Here is a 16434-nt window from a genome sequence, read left to right on the forward strand (position 1 = left end):
TTCACAGTAGTTTTGCTAGGGATCCGAAACACACCAAATTTATATTTTTATTGTAGCAACGCTTTCCGTTAGACGAGCTCTCATCGAAACCGGTTATCAGCAGCAGCTGTCATCCCTTAACGGAACGAGTAGGTAGCTCGGAAAAGTATAAATAGCTGGCAATATTCGAGTTTTGTGTGTGAAACAGTGAAGTTAGAAATAATAAATAAAAATGTCTGGTCGTGGTAAAGGTGGCAAAGTTAAGGGAAAGTCAAAGTCTCGTTCCAACCGCGCTGGTCTTCAGTTCCCCGTTGGCCGTATTCACCGTCTGCTTCGCAAGGGCAACTATGCCGAGCGTGTTGGTGCTGGTGCTCCTGTGTACCTGGCTGCTGTGATGGAATACTTGGCTGCTGAAGTTTTGGAGTTGGCTGGTAACGCAGCCCGTGACAACAAGAAGACTAGGATTATCCCTCGTCATCTGCAATTGGCCATCCGCAACGATGAGGAGTTGAACAAACTGCTTTCGGGTGTCACCATTGCCCAGGGCGGTGTTTTGCCTAATATTCAGGCTGTTCTCTTGCCCAAGAAGACCGAAAAGAAGGCTTAAATTCAAATTTAAACTCGCATATAACACAAATCAACTAAAACCCAAAACGTCCTTTTCAGGACGACCAAATATTTATTAAAGAGAATCATTTTTTTTAATATACTTAAGTAATTATATCGATATTCGTTCAGAAATGCTGTATTGAGTATCTTCACATGAGCAAAGAATCTACACTGCTCACGTGGTACAGTTGTGTCAAAAAGTGTCTTAAAATGTCGATTTTCACATATGTATGTAAGCAAAGTATTTGCACTGAACACGAGGTACAGTTGTGTCGAAAAGTATCGTAAAATGTTTAACACGCTGCATCGGTAAACTATAAAAATATTTTTTGAGGATTTTTTACTAATGAACACAATATAATAAATTTTTAGAAAAAATGTTAAAAGCCATTAAATTATGTATTTACAAGTCGCCGTGTAAAAACAACTTATTTGTTTGTATCGTAGAATTTAACTGAGACAATCTGAATGAAATTGAGGAAATTATTCTTTCTATCTACAATTTTTAGTGCTGTTTTAGTTTCGTTGTTTACTTTTATTTAATAGTTAAAATATATTGATTATCTTCTCTTTTAGTGAATGTTTTGGTGGTCCTGAAAAGGACCGATTGATGTGGGTTTTGAGTTTGTACTTTGTAGTAGATACAAATTTTCTTAGCCGCCGAAACCGTACAGAGTGCGGCCTTGCCTCTTCAGAGCGTACAAGTTAACAAGCAACTCTCTACACGAACTGCCCTCGCATGCGCAGGCCAGCAAGTGCTGTAGCGACCCGCGCACACAAAGTCTCATGTGTCACAACGACTGTTTGTGCCACAATACGCTGAGCAAGCAGCGACGGATTTGTAGGAGGAGCTGCTTGCCAGTACTTTTTCCGCTGGCATTCTTAGAGTTTAGCATTAAAATGTTTATTTGATAAGTTTCAGTTTTGTTCTGCCCTTCAGCTTTAGCTGTCTGAATAAATCTCCGGCACTAGCCGCAATTAAATCGAATCTTTATTTGATAAAAACTTCATAGAGCCACAAGGCCTATGATTGAAGAGGAACAGTTTCCTCCAACGTAAATCTACTTCCCAGGACTGAGGACATCGCCTTGGAACCAGAGGAGAGACTAACTTAATAACTGGCGCCCAACGGATAATATTAAGAACCAAAAATACCCAAAGAAACATGTAAGTGAGTGATTACCAACTTATTTTACTTCAAATCAAACCAATAAAAGATAAAATACCAAAGTGACTGTGAAATAAATTCTGTGGTAATTCTTTTTTCTTTCGAGTTAATCGGCTAAATTAAAAGCATCCATATAAGCAAAATAGCTGTGAATATTTTTCTGTTCTTGACCACTGTACAACCAGTGCTTTTGTGGTAATAGACCCGAACGTACGCCCATGAGTTGGGCATATAGAGAAATTAAAAAAGAAATTGAAAGTGACAGTGACAGTGACAGTGAAGAAATAGGCTTTCGCCCACATACAACAGAAATGAATCCCGAACAAATACAAGCACTAGTGAACGGCACTGTTAATGCTGCGCTCGCCGAGCAAGAACTGCGCTTAAGGCAGCAGTTTGCTGAGGAGCTGAACGCAGTAAGGTCACAAGTAAATGCGCTGCAAATAGCGGCACCAGATATCGAAACATACGAAAAAGTGACGATAGACACAAATGTCAAGTGCGATGTGAGACTTGACATAGTGAAATCTGTACCATCATTCGAAGGGGTACAAGATGAGTATGTGTCCTGGAGGCAAGCTGCCCTGGACGCATACGAAATTTTCAGACGCTACAGGGGTAGCGAGGCCCATTACGAGGCCGTTGCAATTCTACGCAACAAAGTGTGCGGAGCAGCCAGGTCAGTCCTGACATCCCACAATACAGTGTTAAATATCGATGCGATCATCGCACGTTTAGACTGCACGTACGCGGACAAAACGTCTCTGCGTGTACTCAGGCAACAGTTGGAAATGGTTAGGCAAGGCGACCTAGGTCTAATGGAGTACTTTGATGAGGTTGAAAAGAAGCTCACATTGGTCACCAACAAGATTGTGATGACACACGATGAGCAAGCGGCTACGATTCTCAACAAAGAGGTCAGAAGCGATGCTTTACACGCATTCATGGCGGGTTTGAAGAAATCCGTGAAGGCGTTCGTAGTGCCAGCCCAGCCGAAAGATTTGCCATCGGCGTTGGCCCTGGCTCGCGAGGCTGAAAACAGCCTCTTATGCAAAAACAATTGCAGAGAGGAGCCAACACAATGAAAACAATAAACAGGGAAATCGGCAACATTCAAAACCTAACAAAGGCCAAGAGAAAAACCCACACTACGTAGGAAAGCAAAATCATAACAAAACCCAAGACAAGGACGGCCAAATGGCTCAGGCTCAGCCTATGGACGTTGATCCCTCAATGTCACATTTTCGGCAGCCAACCAATTGGGGCAAAACCCAAAGTGCTGCAAATGTAGGTGGCACTCAAAAAAGGACCAACTCGTCAGAACGAGTATCTGGTCAAAGGCGGCAACGAGTTGACAACATAACTCAACAAAGCGCCGATAGCGAGCAGCAATATGCTGCCACAGCTGAAACAGCAGCCGCTGAAATCGAAAGCGATGGCGAGTCAATTGATACAAATGACATGCTCAATTTTTTAGGGGACGCTCCCAGCTGCCGTTCATCGAACGACAGTTGGCTAGTAGAAAACTAAAAATTCTGATAGACACGGGGGCGGCAAAGAATTACGTGAGACCCGTAAAGGAGTTAAAAAACGTAACTACAGTCGCCACCCCATTCACTGTAAGTTCCATACATGGATCCAGTGAAATAAACAAAAAATGTTCAATGCAAATCCTTGGACAAAACGCAACATTTTTCATTTTAGATTCTCTCGACGCATTTGATGCCATCATAGGTTTCGATCTGCTAACGCAGGCCGGGGAAACATTGAATTTGAAGAATAACTGCTTAAGTAACCGGGACGAAAATGAGCCACTGAAATTTCACTTATGTGATAATGTAAATTTCACTAAAGTCAGTGACATAGTAGTGCCCGAAAGTGTAAAAGAAGAATTCAGGCGAATGATAACAAAGAGAATAAAGGCATTTTCGACCTCTAACGAGGCACTGCCATTCAACACGTCTGTCGTTGCCACAATTCGTACCGAAGATAATGAACCGGTATATTCGAAACTCTACCCGTATCCAAACGGTGTGGCGGATTTCGTCAACAACGAAATCTCACAACTACTGGAAGGCGGTATCATCAGACCGTCAAAATCCGCGTACAACAGCCCAGCTTGGGTTGTCGACAAAAAAGGGTTCGATTCCGAAGGCAACAAGAACAAACGACTCGTAATTGACTTTAGGAAGTTAAACGATCGAACTGTTGACGACCGCTACCCAATGCCAAGTATCCCAATGATTCTAGCGAATCTGGGCAAAATTTTTTACAACCCTCGACTTGAAGTCTGGGTATCATCAAATATACCTAGCAGAAAAAGATCGGGAGAAAACATCATTCTCTGTGAACGGAGGGAAATATGAATTCTGCCGATTGCCCTTTGGATTAAAGAATGCTGGGAGCATCTTCCAAAGAGCAATTGATGACGTTTTAAGAGAACAAATTGGAAAATGTTGTTACGTCTACGTTGATGATGTAATAATATTTTCAGAAAATGAACAGGATCACATTCGACACATTGACGTAATACTACAAAGCCTACTAGAGGCCAACATGAGAGTAGCCAAAGAAAAAACCCAATTTTTCAAAGACAGTGTCGAATACCTCGGTTTTGTCGTAACCAGAAACGGAACCAAAACGGACCCTGAAAAGGTCAAAGCAATTCAAGAGTACGTCGAACCGGCGAACCTGTATGCGCTAAGATCATTCATAGGCCTAGCTAGCTATTATAGAGTATTCGTAAAAGACTTCGCCTCTATAGCTAGACCATTAACCAATTTACTAAAAGGTGAAAATGGTTCTGTCAGCAAACACATGTCGAGGAAAATCCCGATTGAATTCAACGACACGCAACGCGATGCGTTCGAGCGACTAAGGAACATTTTAGCATCGGAAGATGTCATACTAATGTATCCTGACTTTAAAAACCTTTCGATCTGACCACTGACGCTTCTGCAAATGGCATTGGTGCAGTATTGTCCCAAGAAGGCAGACCAATTACAATGATCTCACGCACGTTAAAACAGTGCGAGACTCATTACGCCACCAATGAAAGGGAACTTCTAGCAATCGTGTGGGCACTTGGTAAATTGCAGAATTATCTGTATGGTACTAGAGAGCTCCGCATCTACACTGACCATCAACCACTCACCTTTGCCGTGTCTGAAAAAAACACCAACGCAAAAATCAAGAGATGGAAAGCGTTTATAGAAGAGCATAATGCGAAAATCTTCTATAAACCAGGGAAAGACAATCACGTAGCCGACGCATTATCGCGCCAGAACATAAACGCTCTGCAAAGTGAACCCCAATCTGACGTAGCTACCATTCATAGTGAAGAGTCACTTACTTTCACAATCCCAACGATTGACCAACCCATAAACGGCTTCAGGAACCAAATGGTCTTAGAAGAGGCACGTTATGCGTTGCACCAAAAAATTATTATGTTCGGCAGCAAAATGCGCCACATAATACACTTCACGGACAAATACAATCTAACCGAAACGTTGAAAAATGCCGTCAATCCTGAGGTAGTTAACGCAATTCATTGCGACCTACCAACGTTGGCCGCTGTGCAACACGAGTTAAGCACACAATTTCCGTCTACCAAGTTTCGACACTGCAAAACGATCGTGTCAGATATCACCAACAAAGATGAGCAAATAGAAATCCTAAATACTGAACACAACCGAGCTCATAGAGCAGCTCCAGAAAACGTAAAACAGGTTAAGCGGGATTACTACTTTCCAAAATGACCAAGATAGCCAACGAAATAGTGATAAACTGCAAAGTATGTATGAAAGGAAAATACGACAGGCACCCGAGAAAACAAGAGCTTGGCGAAACGCCTGCCCCAACCCACATAGGCGAAATACTTCACATCGACATATTCTCAACCGATAAAAATTATTCCTAACTTGCATTGATAAATTTTCAAAATTTGCGATTGTACAACCAATAGTATCCAGGTCAATAACGGACACAATTAACCCCATACTACAAGCGGTTAACCTCTTCCCAGATACAAAAACAATTTATTGTGACAATGAGGCGTCCTTCAGCTCAGAGACAATTACCTCGCTACTAAAAAATCAATATAACATTGATTTGGTCAACGCGCCCCCACTTCACAGCTGCTCCAACGGGCAAGTGGAACGCTTCCATAGTACATTAGTCGAGATTGCGAGATGTCTTAAGATTGATAAACAGATCTGCGACACGACACAAGCAATTCTCAGAGCTGTCATTGAATATAACAGAAGCGTGCATTCCGTAACAGGGCAAAGACCACTGGATGTAATCCACACAGCATCAGACGAAATGCGCCAAACTATCCAAAACAAGATAGTAAAGGCACAACAAGACCAACTACGCAGGTGCAACCCGGACAGACAAAATAGGGTTTTTGATGTAGGCGAAACAGTCTATATTAAAAACAACAAGAGACTAGGTAACAAACTATCACCTTTATGTTCCGAAGAAAAGATACAAGCTGATTTAGGAACAACGGTGCTTATTAGAGGGAGGGTGGTCCATAAAGACAACCTTAGGTAATTATCGGCAAGTAAAAAAAACAGTAAATCTAATAAGAATGTATCTTACAGGTCCGCCATGATAGTTCTTACCCTGTTGACTTCACTAACAGCGACGCAAGCTCGGATCACCGACTTTTCCACTGCAAACTATATCCCTATCGTCGATGGTAGTATCCTGGCATGGGAACAACTTAGTTATGTAAAACACTCAAGTAGCTTAAGCAATTTCTATAAGATAGTTGAGGATACTAAAAGAATGTCCGAGTTTTTCCCCCACTCGCATATGCGAAAACTGTTAGATATAGATGTAGAACACATAGAAGCACTTTTGTCCGCTCTAACAGTTCACCATAGAATGGCCAGAAGCTTAGATTTTCTTGGCACAGCACTAAAAATTGTTGCGGGAACTCCGGACGCTGCAGACATAGAAAAAATAAGAATGACAGAAAATCAATTAATAGACTCAAACAATAGACAAGTACTCGTTAATACAGAAACTCAGAAACAGATCAATAAACTCACAGACGCAATAAATAAAATAATACAAGCAAAAAAGGGTGACCTCCTAGACACCCCAAATTTATTTGAAACGCTTATGACTCGGAATAGGATGTTAATCACAGAAATCCAGAATTTAATTCTAACAATCACTCTTGCCAAATCAGACATTATAAATCCTACAATTTTTGACACAAACGATTTGAAGTCGATATTTGATAATCAGCTCACAGAAGTCCCCGTAGTTTATTTAATGGAAGTTTCTAAAATTAAAATATTTCAATCAGAAGACGAAATCCATATGTTAATAGAATATCCTAGAATTAAGCAAATTTGTAAAAGAACAGTAATTCTTCCGGTATCGCACAATCATACAGTCCTACAAATCCGAGACGACATAATTGTGGATTGCGACGACGGAATATTCGCAGTTAGCGATTGCGTGCGCACTAGCTACGCCACCTTCTGCAAAAAATCAACACGTGAGAGCTGCGCCCGAGAGATACATGCTGGAGGCCTAGCCAATTGCCGCACGCAACCAAGCCACCTGCTGCCAGTCACACTGATTGACGAAGGAACCATTGTCATCAATGAGCAACACGCTCAAGTCACTGCAGACGAGGGGCCCACGGTAATGCTGGAGGGAACATACCTCATCACGTTCGAGCATGTGATCAACAATACAAGATACTTGAACCACAACGCAGTCGTGGGTAAAAGTCCGAGTATCGCCGCTTCCCCACTCCTCAACATCACCGGGCACGATCAAATCCTGAGTCTCTCATCAATACATCGAATGAGCGAGCAAAATATAAACTTCATACGCCAACTCAAGGATGAAGTCGAGGCAGCAGGATCGCCAAAAATATGGTTCTTGATCGGAGTTGGGGTCAGCATTGTCTTCTGCACGCTAATCATCGGTTACCAATACAGCCATAGAAGACGTGCCTCTTTGAAGCTAAAAAGAGCCATCGCCCAACTTGACGTCACCGAGGCCGGCCACGAACTTGAGGGGGGAGTAGTTAACAAGCAACTCTCTACACGAACTGCCCTGCGCAGGCCAGCAAGTGCTGTAGCGACCCGCGCACACAAAGTCTCATGTGTCACAACGACTGTTTGTGCCACAATACGCTGAGCAAGCAGCGACGGATTTGTAGGAGGAGCTGCTTGCCAGTACTTTTCCGCTGGCATTCTTAGAGTTTAGCATTAAAATGTTTATTTGATAAGTTTCAGTTTTGTTCTGCCCTTCAGCTTTAGCTGTCTGAATAAATCTCCGGCACTAGCCGCAATTAAATCGAATCTTTTTTTTGATAAAAACTTCATAGAGCCACAAGGCCTATGATTGAAGAGGAACAGTTTCCTCCAACGTAAATCTACTTCCCAGGACTGAGGACATCGCCTTGGAACCAGAGGAGAGACTAACTTAATAACTTACACAACATCCATGGCTGTGACTGTCTTCCTCTTGGCGTGTTCAGTGAAAATTGTGAAATAAAAATGGCTCGTACTAAGCAGACTGCTCGTAAATCGACCGGAGGCAAGGCGCCTCGTAAGCAGCTGGCAACTAAGGCGGCTCGTAAGAGTGCGCCAGCCACCGGCGGTGTGAAGAAGCCTCATCGTTATCGCCCCGGTACTGTTGCTCTGCGTGAGATCCGTCGTTACCAGAAGAGCACAGAGTTGCTGATCCGCAAGCTGCCTTTCCAGCGCTTGGTGCGTGAAATTGCTCAGGATTTCAAGACCGATCTGCGTTTCCAGAGCTCTGCTGTGATGGCACTGCAGGAAGCTAGTGAAGCCTACTTGGTTGGCCTGTTCGAAGATACTAACTTGTGCGCTATCCATGCCAAGCGTGTCACCATCATGCCGAAAGATATCCAGCTGGCCAGACGTATTCGTGGCGAACGTGCTTAAATTGTGACAACGTTGTGCGTTGTGCTTGACAAGCATCAAATTATCAAACAAATCGGTCCTTTTCAGGACCACAATTTTATTGAAAGAAGATTTACATTTTTCTTTATAATTACTTCAGTATTATATTAAAATAATGTACAAATTAAAAATAAAGAATAGGGCGAGTTTGGTAAATTTCAGATACTATTGTATCTACATTTATATTAAATAAATCTTAGATAATGAAAAAAGCGCATGTTATGCTCTCAAAGTGTGGTTTTATTTCCCAAGCAATATGCAGTACAAAGAAAAATACATTTCAATCCAGAGACAAGATAGACGAAGAAGATACATTACATTAAATAATTTAATCATTTATTATAGATCAGTGTATATGAATAAAATAAAACATTTAAATTAACAATATTAAGATTAATAATACGAGGACGTAAATATTTATTATATTTATTTTGCATTACACTCTTCATATGTTGAATGTTATGTATCTGTTAGTACTTACTTTGTACTCTCCCAATTGTAAAAACGGTTTTATACGAATAAAATGCATATTTAAATGATAGATTTTTGTAGATATTATACAAATCGTTAAGAAAATGATACTAAATAAGTAATATATTTAAAAATTATATTTTTTACATTTATTTCTATTTTTTATATCAATTTTCAATAGCTTCTAACCATATGAGGTCGCTTGGTTTTCACTGTACATGGTCAAGTTTGAACCAAAATTAAAAATATGAGCAATAAATTATATTTATATTAAATAATACATTTAAAAACATAATTGTTCAAAGAACTTGTTTTCAGACTCAAATATTGTATTTTTATTGTTTTTATATTTATAAATTGAGTTTTTATACGATAATTGTTTTTGTGTAGACACAAAGTTGAATTTAAGGTGAAATTTTAAACACAGTGAGTAATTGTAGATAAATGCAATTAATTTTATATAGTTTGTCGAATATTTAAGCAAATATTTCGATACATCATTATTAAAATATCGAACTATTAACTATAGTAAATATTAATAAAGAATAGGTTAGTGGCAAACTTGTTTGGCGCAAACGTTCACTGCTCTAAACATTCGCGTTGCGCCTTTCTACTCGATTCTCACAAAATCGGGTGACCAACTCATTTCAACCGCCAACTGTAAATTCAGTTAAGATTCATTTTAGTGTGAAAGTAAAGCAAAACAAAGTGAAGTGAAACATGTCAGACTCCGCAGTTGCAACATCCGCATCTCCCGTGGCTGCCCCACCAGCTACTCCCGCATCTGAGAAGAAGGTGGCTGCTAAGAAAGCAGCATCCGCATCGAAGGTGAAGAAGCCGGCAGTTCCACCATCACATCCTCCAACTCAGCAAATGGTGGACGCATCAATCCTGAACCTTAAGGAACGTGGTGGCTCGTCGCTTATGGCAATCAAGAAGTACATCAGTGCCACATACAAGTGCGATGCCCAGAAATTGGCACCATTCATTAAGAAGTACCTGAAGAGCGCTGTTGCCAGTGGAAAACTTATCCAAGCTAAGGGCAAGGGTGCATCTGGTTCATTCAAATTGTCTGCATCTGCCAAAAAGGAGCCAAAGCCAAAAGCTAAGGCTTCCTCAGTGGAAAAGAAACCGAAGAAGGTCGCTGCATCAGCAGCAGCGGCTAAGAAGAAGGCTGCCGGCACCAAGGCAAAGAAAGCAGCAGGGTCCGCTGAGAAGAAACCAAGCAAAGCTGTAGCAACCAAGAAGACCGCTGAGAAGAAGAAAACTGAGAAAGTCAAGGCTAAGGAGGCCAAGAAGAGTGGTACAGTAAAGGCTAAGCCCACAACAGCAAAGGCGGCGCCCAAATCGAGTGCTGCGAAGGCAAAAGCACCAAAGCCCAAGACCGCAACTGCCAAGCCGAAGCCAAAGAAGGCAGCAGCGGCGGCAGCGTCGCCAAAGAAAGCCGCAGTGGCTGCAAAGAAACCCAAGGCAAAAACTGCAGCTGCAGCCAAAAATAAGAAGCGAGCACAAGGACATTGAAGATTGTCGTGCACAAATTTCAAGACTATGAAATTTGTTATTTAACAAAGCCCTTTTCAGGGCTACAAATCTTATATCAAAAGAGAAATGAGTTTTCAAGTTACATATGTTACATTATGAGATGACTTTTACGATGATAACAGATACTTTTATATATTTTATTATATATTATTTATAAATGCTGGTGAAATGCCGTATTTATTTATTAAAAACTAGGCGAACTTCTAGGTATACTATTATTACTATTCATATTTATACTATTTACATATATTTGAATTTTAACTCTTTGTATAGGTAATTTGTGGCCCTGAAAAGGGCCTTTTACTTTTTGGATGTAGGTTGTGCAAAGAAATCGAATTACTTCGAGCTCGTGTACTTGGTGACAGCCTTGGTTCCTTCACTGACAGCGTGCTTGGCCAATTCTCCAGGCAGTAAGAGACGGACAGCGGTTTGGATTTCCCGACTGGTGATAGTCGACCGCTTGTTGTAGTGAGCCAAACGGGAGGCCTCGGCAGCAATGCGCTCGAAAATGTCGTTCACAAAGCTGTTCATGATGCTCATTGCCTTCGATGAGATACCGGTGTCAGGATGGACCTGCTTCAGCACTTTGTAGATGTAGATGGCATAGCTTTCCTTCCTCTTGCGCTTCTTCTTCTTGTCGTTCTTGGTGATGTTCTTCTGCGCTTTGCCAGCCTTCTTGGCTGCCTTTCCACTAGTCTTGGGCGGCATGATTCGAATTCAAATTCACTTTCAAAATTCACTTCACAGTTGTTTTGCTAGGGATCCGAAACACACCCAATTTATACTTTTATTGTAGCAACGCTTTCCGTTAGACGAGCTCTCATCGAAACCGGTTATCAGCAGCAGCTGTCATCCCTTAACGGAACGAGTAGGTAGCTCGGAAAAGTATAAATAGCTGGCAATATTCGAGTTTTGTGTGTGAAACAGTGAAGTTAGAAATAATAAATAAAAATGTCTGGTCGTGGTAAAGGTGGCAAAGTTAAGGGAAAGTCAAAGTCTCGTTCCAACCGCGCTGGTCTTCAGTTCCCCGTTGGCCGTATTCACCGTCTGCTTCGCAAGGGCAACTATGCCGAGCGTGTTGGTGCTGGTGCTCCTGTGTACCTGGCTGCTGTGATGGAATACTTGGCTGCTGAAGTTTTGGAGTTGGCTGGTAACGCAGCCCGTGACAACAAGAAGACTAGGATTATCCTCGTCATCTGCAATTGGCCATCCGCAACGATGAGGAGTTGAACAAACTGCTTTCGGGTGTCACCATTGCCCAGGGCGGTGTTTTGCCTAATATTCAGGCTGTTCTCTTGCCCAAGAAGACCGAAAAGAAGGCTTAAATTCAAATTTAAACTCGCATATAACACAAATCAACTAAAACCCAAAACGTCCTTTTCAGGACGACCAAATATTTATTAAAGAGAATCATTTTTTTAATATACTTAAGTAATTATATCGATATTCGTTCAGAAATGCTGTATTGAGTATCTTCACATGAGCAAAGAATCTACACTGCTCACGTGGTACAGTTGTGTCAAAAAGTGTCTTAAAATGTCGATTTTCACATAAGCAAAGTATTTGCACTGAACACGAGGTACAGTTGTGTCGAAAAGTATCGTAAAATGTTTAACACGCTGCATCGGTAAACTATAAAAATATTTTTTGAGGATTTTTTACTAATGAACACAATATAATAAATTTTTAGAAAAAATGTTAAAAGCCATTAAATTATGTATTTACAAGTCGCCGTGTAAAAACAACTTATTTGTTTGTATCGTAGAATTTAACTGGGGCAATCTGGATGAAATTGAGGGAATTATTCTTTCTATCTACAATTTTTAGTGCCGTGTTAGTTTCGTTGTTTCATTTTATTTAATAATTCAAATACATATATTGATTATCTTCTCTTTTTAGTGAATGTTTTGGTGGTCCTGAAAAGGACCGATTGATGTGGGTTTTGAGTTTGTACTTTGTAGTAGATACAAATTTTCTTAGCCGCCGAAACCGTACAGAGTGCGGCCTTGCCTCTTCAGAGCGTACACAACATCCATGGCTGTGACTGTCTTCCTCTTGGCGTGTTCGGTGTAAGTGACTGCATCACGGATAACGTTTTCCAAGAAAACCTTCAGCACACCACGAGTTTCCTCATAAATAAGACCAGAGATGCGCTTCACGCCGCCACGACGAGCTAGACGACGGATAGCTGGCTTCGTGATACCCTGGATGTAGAGATGGGCGCGTGTCTAAAATTTTCAACACGACACAACACGAACACGAAAAATTTTTTTTTGTGTAACACGAACACGCACGGTCGATTTTGGTCCAACACGAACACGCACGAAACACGCACGAACAACACGAAATTTTTTTTTCATATTTATTTCAATTTTGTATCATATTACATTACAATGTAATGATTATTTTGAGTCAGTGAGCTTTTATTAACAATAACCTTTGTTGGAGCCCGGATAAATAAAAAGACGCGCTAAATTTCTTATTAAAAGTAATGGTACTTCATTCACTTTTTATTACATTAAAGGTAAATGCGCATGGCGAAAGTTAACATAAAAAAACATTAAAATTAATTCATATTTTTGTATAAAAATACCAGTTTATCCAAATTGCTGCTGAGCAATCTTGTTCTGCGCTCGCACAGAACCATGCCAGACGTTGAGAACACTCTTTCGCTCGTAGCTGAGCTGATTGGTATATTTAAAATTTGCTTTGCCAGTTTTTGAAGACACTTAAGGTTATTAGCGTTTCTCCAAAACTCTAAAACATTGTTTTCATTTTCTTTGCCGCATTTGTAATAGTTATCTATTTCATGTCGACAGCGCTGCGCTCTAATTTAACCTTTTTAGCATTGGTTTCATCTCTAAATTCAAAAAAATCCTGGGCTTCATTAGCCGATGTGCTTTTCTCAGGACTGGTATTTTCAATTGAATATTCAGATAATATGCCTTTGATCGTAGCAAAAGTGTCATTTCTTTCCGTTTCTGTTAAAAAATTAAGCTGCCTAAACGGCGGGTTTAAAAAAAGACCGACGTAATGCAGGTTGGTTGGCTTAAGACGCTTATCAAGTTGTAAGAGAGTATTAGTTTTAAGTTGAGATATAACAAATGAATCTAACATTTTTTGATTACAGTGTGATTTTAATTTGTTGTACCAAAGAACATAAATATGTATGGTGGGTTCTTTTTCGGAACTAAATTTTTCAGAACATTCTTTAAAAGGTTTTAAGAATTCTAGAACTTGATTTATAATTTCAAAGTCAATATCAGCAATTCGATTCGATTGATTTTTTTCACTTAAAAGATATTTTATTTCATCCTTAACGTCAAATATACTTTGAAGCATAATATACACCGAGTTCCATCTAGTTTGTACATCTTGTTTTAGTGACTTGCTTAATTTATTGTTCAACTCTGAATGCTTGAAATATTTAACCAATTTCTTCGACGCATCAATAAGCTGCCTAATTTCATAAATTGGATCCTTTTCGAGGACATCGGTCATTAAAAGATTCAAATTGTGGCATGCGCACGATAGTCTCTTAAAATTATTAAAAGCCGAAACAACATTTGCTCCGTTGTCGGTGACAATTACAGAGTTTATCAACTTATTATCGATGTTAAATTGTTTTAAAATGTCGGTTACATGCAATAAAATATTAGCTCCGGTTTTTCTCTGCCTCGAATTCTTTAACACCCAATATTTTAACATTTAACTTAAATTCAGCACATATATAATGAGCGCTTAAGCTTACAAAACTCCGCTGCGTGTACGAGTCGGTCCACATATCCGTTGTGAAGGCTAATTGTTGTTCTATAAGCGCTGTGCTTAGCTCCTTATGTATACGCTCGTATTCCTTTATCATGACGGAGTAAGTAAGAGTTTTTCTCGATACGGATACATCCTTATATTTTTGAACGCCATATGCAGCTCCTAGATTTATAAGGGCTTGAGCATACCCTGGAATCCTTCGCCTAAACAAAATAAAAAGTAATTACATATATATACATATTAATTAATATTTAATCCACAGGTGCCCAAGCTCAGTAGCTCTTTTCCACAATACACACAAATAAAAAAACATTGATCAGATGATACAAAACAGCGAGTTATGAGCTTGGGTACCACTAATTTAACACTCATATTCACACAAATAAACTCGGCACTGTACATATGAATGTGTGTAAATGTATATGTGTACATATATTGCATATATTTTAACTCACCTTCGGTGACGCTGAGAGGCTGTAAATCCTTAGCCACGAAAGCCAACTGTTTGATGGCCAGGTTATTTATGACATTTTGCGGAACTTTTTTATGCACAAAAGACGGCAAAGTAGGTTGGCGTGCGTCCGCTTGAACGGCACATTTGTGACGATTTAATACGCCGGTTCCGGTCTTCGGCGTGTATGCGAATACAACTTTGCACTTTTTGCAGCACACAAAGTTTAGGATCTCACCACAGCATTCAATTAAATTAAACGTCTGCCAAATAAGACTTTTGGCTTTCGAATTGTTAATTAATTTGTATTTTTCGTCCCCTTTGGCAATCGCTTCTTGAATTTGAATGCGCCTCTCCATTTTTATCTTTCTAGCATCCAGCTCAAAGAAACAATGTGATCGTATGTGGTCTACAGTGTGGCCAATTCTTGCTGAGGAAATATACTAAAAAATAGTGCAGTCGAGCAATATTGCCAATAAGGCAAAAAAAATCAAATTTTTTGCTTCGTGTTGTCGTGTTGTTTCGTGTTGTCGTGTTGGAGTGCGCAGCACGAGCACGCACGAACACGCGAAATTTGATTGCGTGCAACACGAACACGCGTGTTGAGTCGTGTCACGATGTGACACGAGAATTAACACGCCCAACTCTACCTGGATGTTATCACGCAACACTTTGCGATGACGCTTGGCGCCACCTTTTCCCAAGCCCTTGCCACCTTTACCACGACCAGTCATTTTTCACTTTTAATATTTTACTTTACACTCAACGAAGTCAGAAAGATACTGTTGTTAGGTCCGACTCAAACGCCTCTATTTATACTCAATGATACATAAACCAGAAAGAGTCAGCAATATGTATCTACGTGCTGCTCGCACACTGGAATGGCAACAACCCGATCGCTCGTTCTCGTTCTCGTTCGGCAACCCACCACCAGTTTTACTATAAATACGAGAGCCGAGTCGCTTCGTCCGATTATTGTGTTTTTAACATTTGCTGTGTGAAGTGAAAATTGTGAAATAAAAATGGCTCGTACTAAGCAGACTGCTCGTAAATCGACCGGAGGCAAGGCGCCTCGTAAGCAGCTGGCAACTAAGGCGGCTCGTAAGAGTGCGCCAGCCACCGGCGGTGTGAAGAAGCCTCATCGTTATCGCCCCGGAACTGTTGCCCTGCGTGAGATCCGTCGTTACCAGAAGAGCACAGAGTTGCTGATCCGCAAGCTGCCTTTCCAGCGCTTGGTGCGAGAAATTGCTCAGGATTTCAAGACCGATCTGCGTTTCCAGAGCTCTGCTGTGATGGCACTGCAGGAAGCTAGTGAAGCCTACTTGGTTGGCCTGTTCGAAGATACTAACTTGTGCGCTATCCATGCCAAGCGTGTCACCATCATGCCGAAAGATATCCAGCTGGCCAGACGTATTCGTGGCGAACGTGCTTAAATTGTGACAACGTTGTGCGTTGTGCTTGACAAGCATCAAATTATCAAACAA

At 40.7% G+C, this 16434-nt stretch overlaps 4 protein-coding genes and 1 pseudogene across 5 annotated transcripts; 3 read left to right on the top strand and 2 right to left on the bottom strand.

Annotated features, from left to right (window-relative positions):
- The first annotated feature begins 165 nt into the window (after positions 1 to 165).
- On the top strand, positions 166 to 645 carry LOC132797820 (histone H2A-like). The gene has a single exon (XM_060809594.1). It carries the CDS (start codon positions 212 to 214, stop codon positions 584 to 586), a length of 375 nt encoding a protein of 124 aa, XP_060665577.1. The 5' UTR covers positions 166 to 211; the 3' UTR covers positions 587 to 645.
- Positions 646 to 9864: 9219 nt separating this feature from the next.
- LOC132797821 (histone H1-like) lies at positions 9865 to 10771 on the top strand. Its single transcript, XM_060809595.1, has one exon. The coding sequence runs from the start codon at positions 9910 to 9912 to the stop codon at positions 10708 to 10710; it is 801 nt and encodes a 266-aa protein (XP_060665578.1). The 5' UTR covers positions 9865 to 9909; the 3' UTR covers positions 10711 to 10771.
- A 246-nt stretch (positions 10772 to 11017) lies between these two features.
- Positions 11018 to 11491, bottom strand: LOC132797823 (histone H2B). Its single transcript, XM_060809596.1, has one exon. It carries the CDS (start codon positions 11437 to 11439, stop codon positions 11068 to 11070), a length of 372 nt encoding a protein of 123 aa, XP_060665579.1. The 5' UTR covers positions 11440 to 11491; the 3' UTR covers positions 11018 to 11067.
- A 129-nt stretch (positions 11492 to 11620) lies between these two features.
- Positions 11621 to 12115, top strand: LOC132797822 (histone H2A-like; annotated as a pseudogene).
- Positions 12116 to 12627: 512 nt separating this feature from the next.
- Positions 12628 to 15741, bottom strand: LOC132797825 (histone H4). 2 transcript variants are annotated; one of them, XR_009633783.1, is made up of 3 exons: positions 15601 to 15690; positions 14955 to 15380; positions 14687 to 14702 (listed from the first exon to the last, which is right to left on the bottom strand). XR_009633783.1 is itself a non-coding variant. In XM_060809597.1 (2 exons), the coding sequence occupies exons 1-2, from the start codon at positions 15682 to 15684 to the stop codon at positions 12708 to 12710; spliced, it is 312 nt and encodes a 103-aa protein (XP_060665580.1). In that variant the 5' UTR covers positions 15685 to 15741; the 3' UTR covers positions 12628 to 12707. The 2 variants fall into 2 exon arrangements, 1 of the variants encoding a protein (XP_060665580.1); XM_060809597.1 differs by lacking the exons at positions 14687 to 14702; positions 14955 to 15380 and adding an exon at positions 12628 to 12935 and having other exon boundaries at positions 15601 to 15741.
- Positions 15742 to 16434: the final 693 nt, after the last annotated feature.

This window comes from Drosophila nasuta, unplaced genomic scaffold (genome assembly GCF_023558535.2).
Source record: "Drosophila nasuta strain 15112-1781.00 unplaced genomic scaffold, ASM2355853v1 ctg269_pilon, whole genome shotgun sequence".
NCBI classification, from domain to species: domain Eukaryota; kingdom Metazoa; phylum Arthropoda; class Insecta; order Diptera; family Drosophilidae; genus Drosophila; species Drosophila nasuta.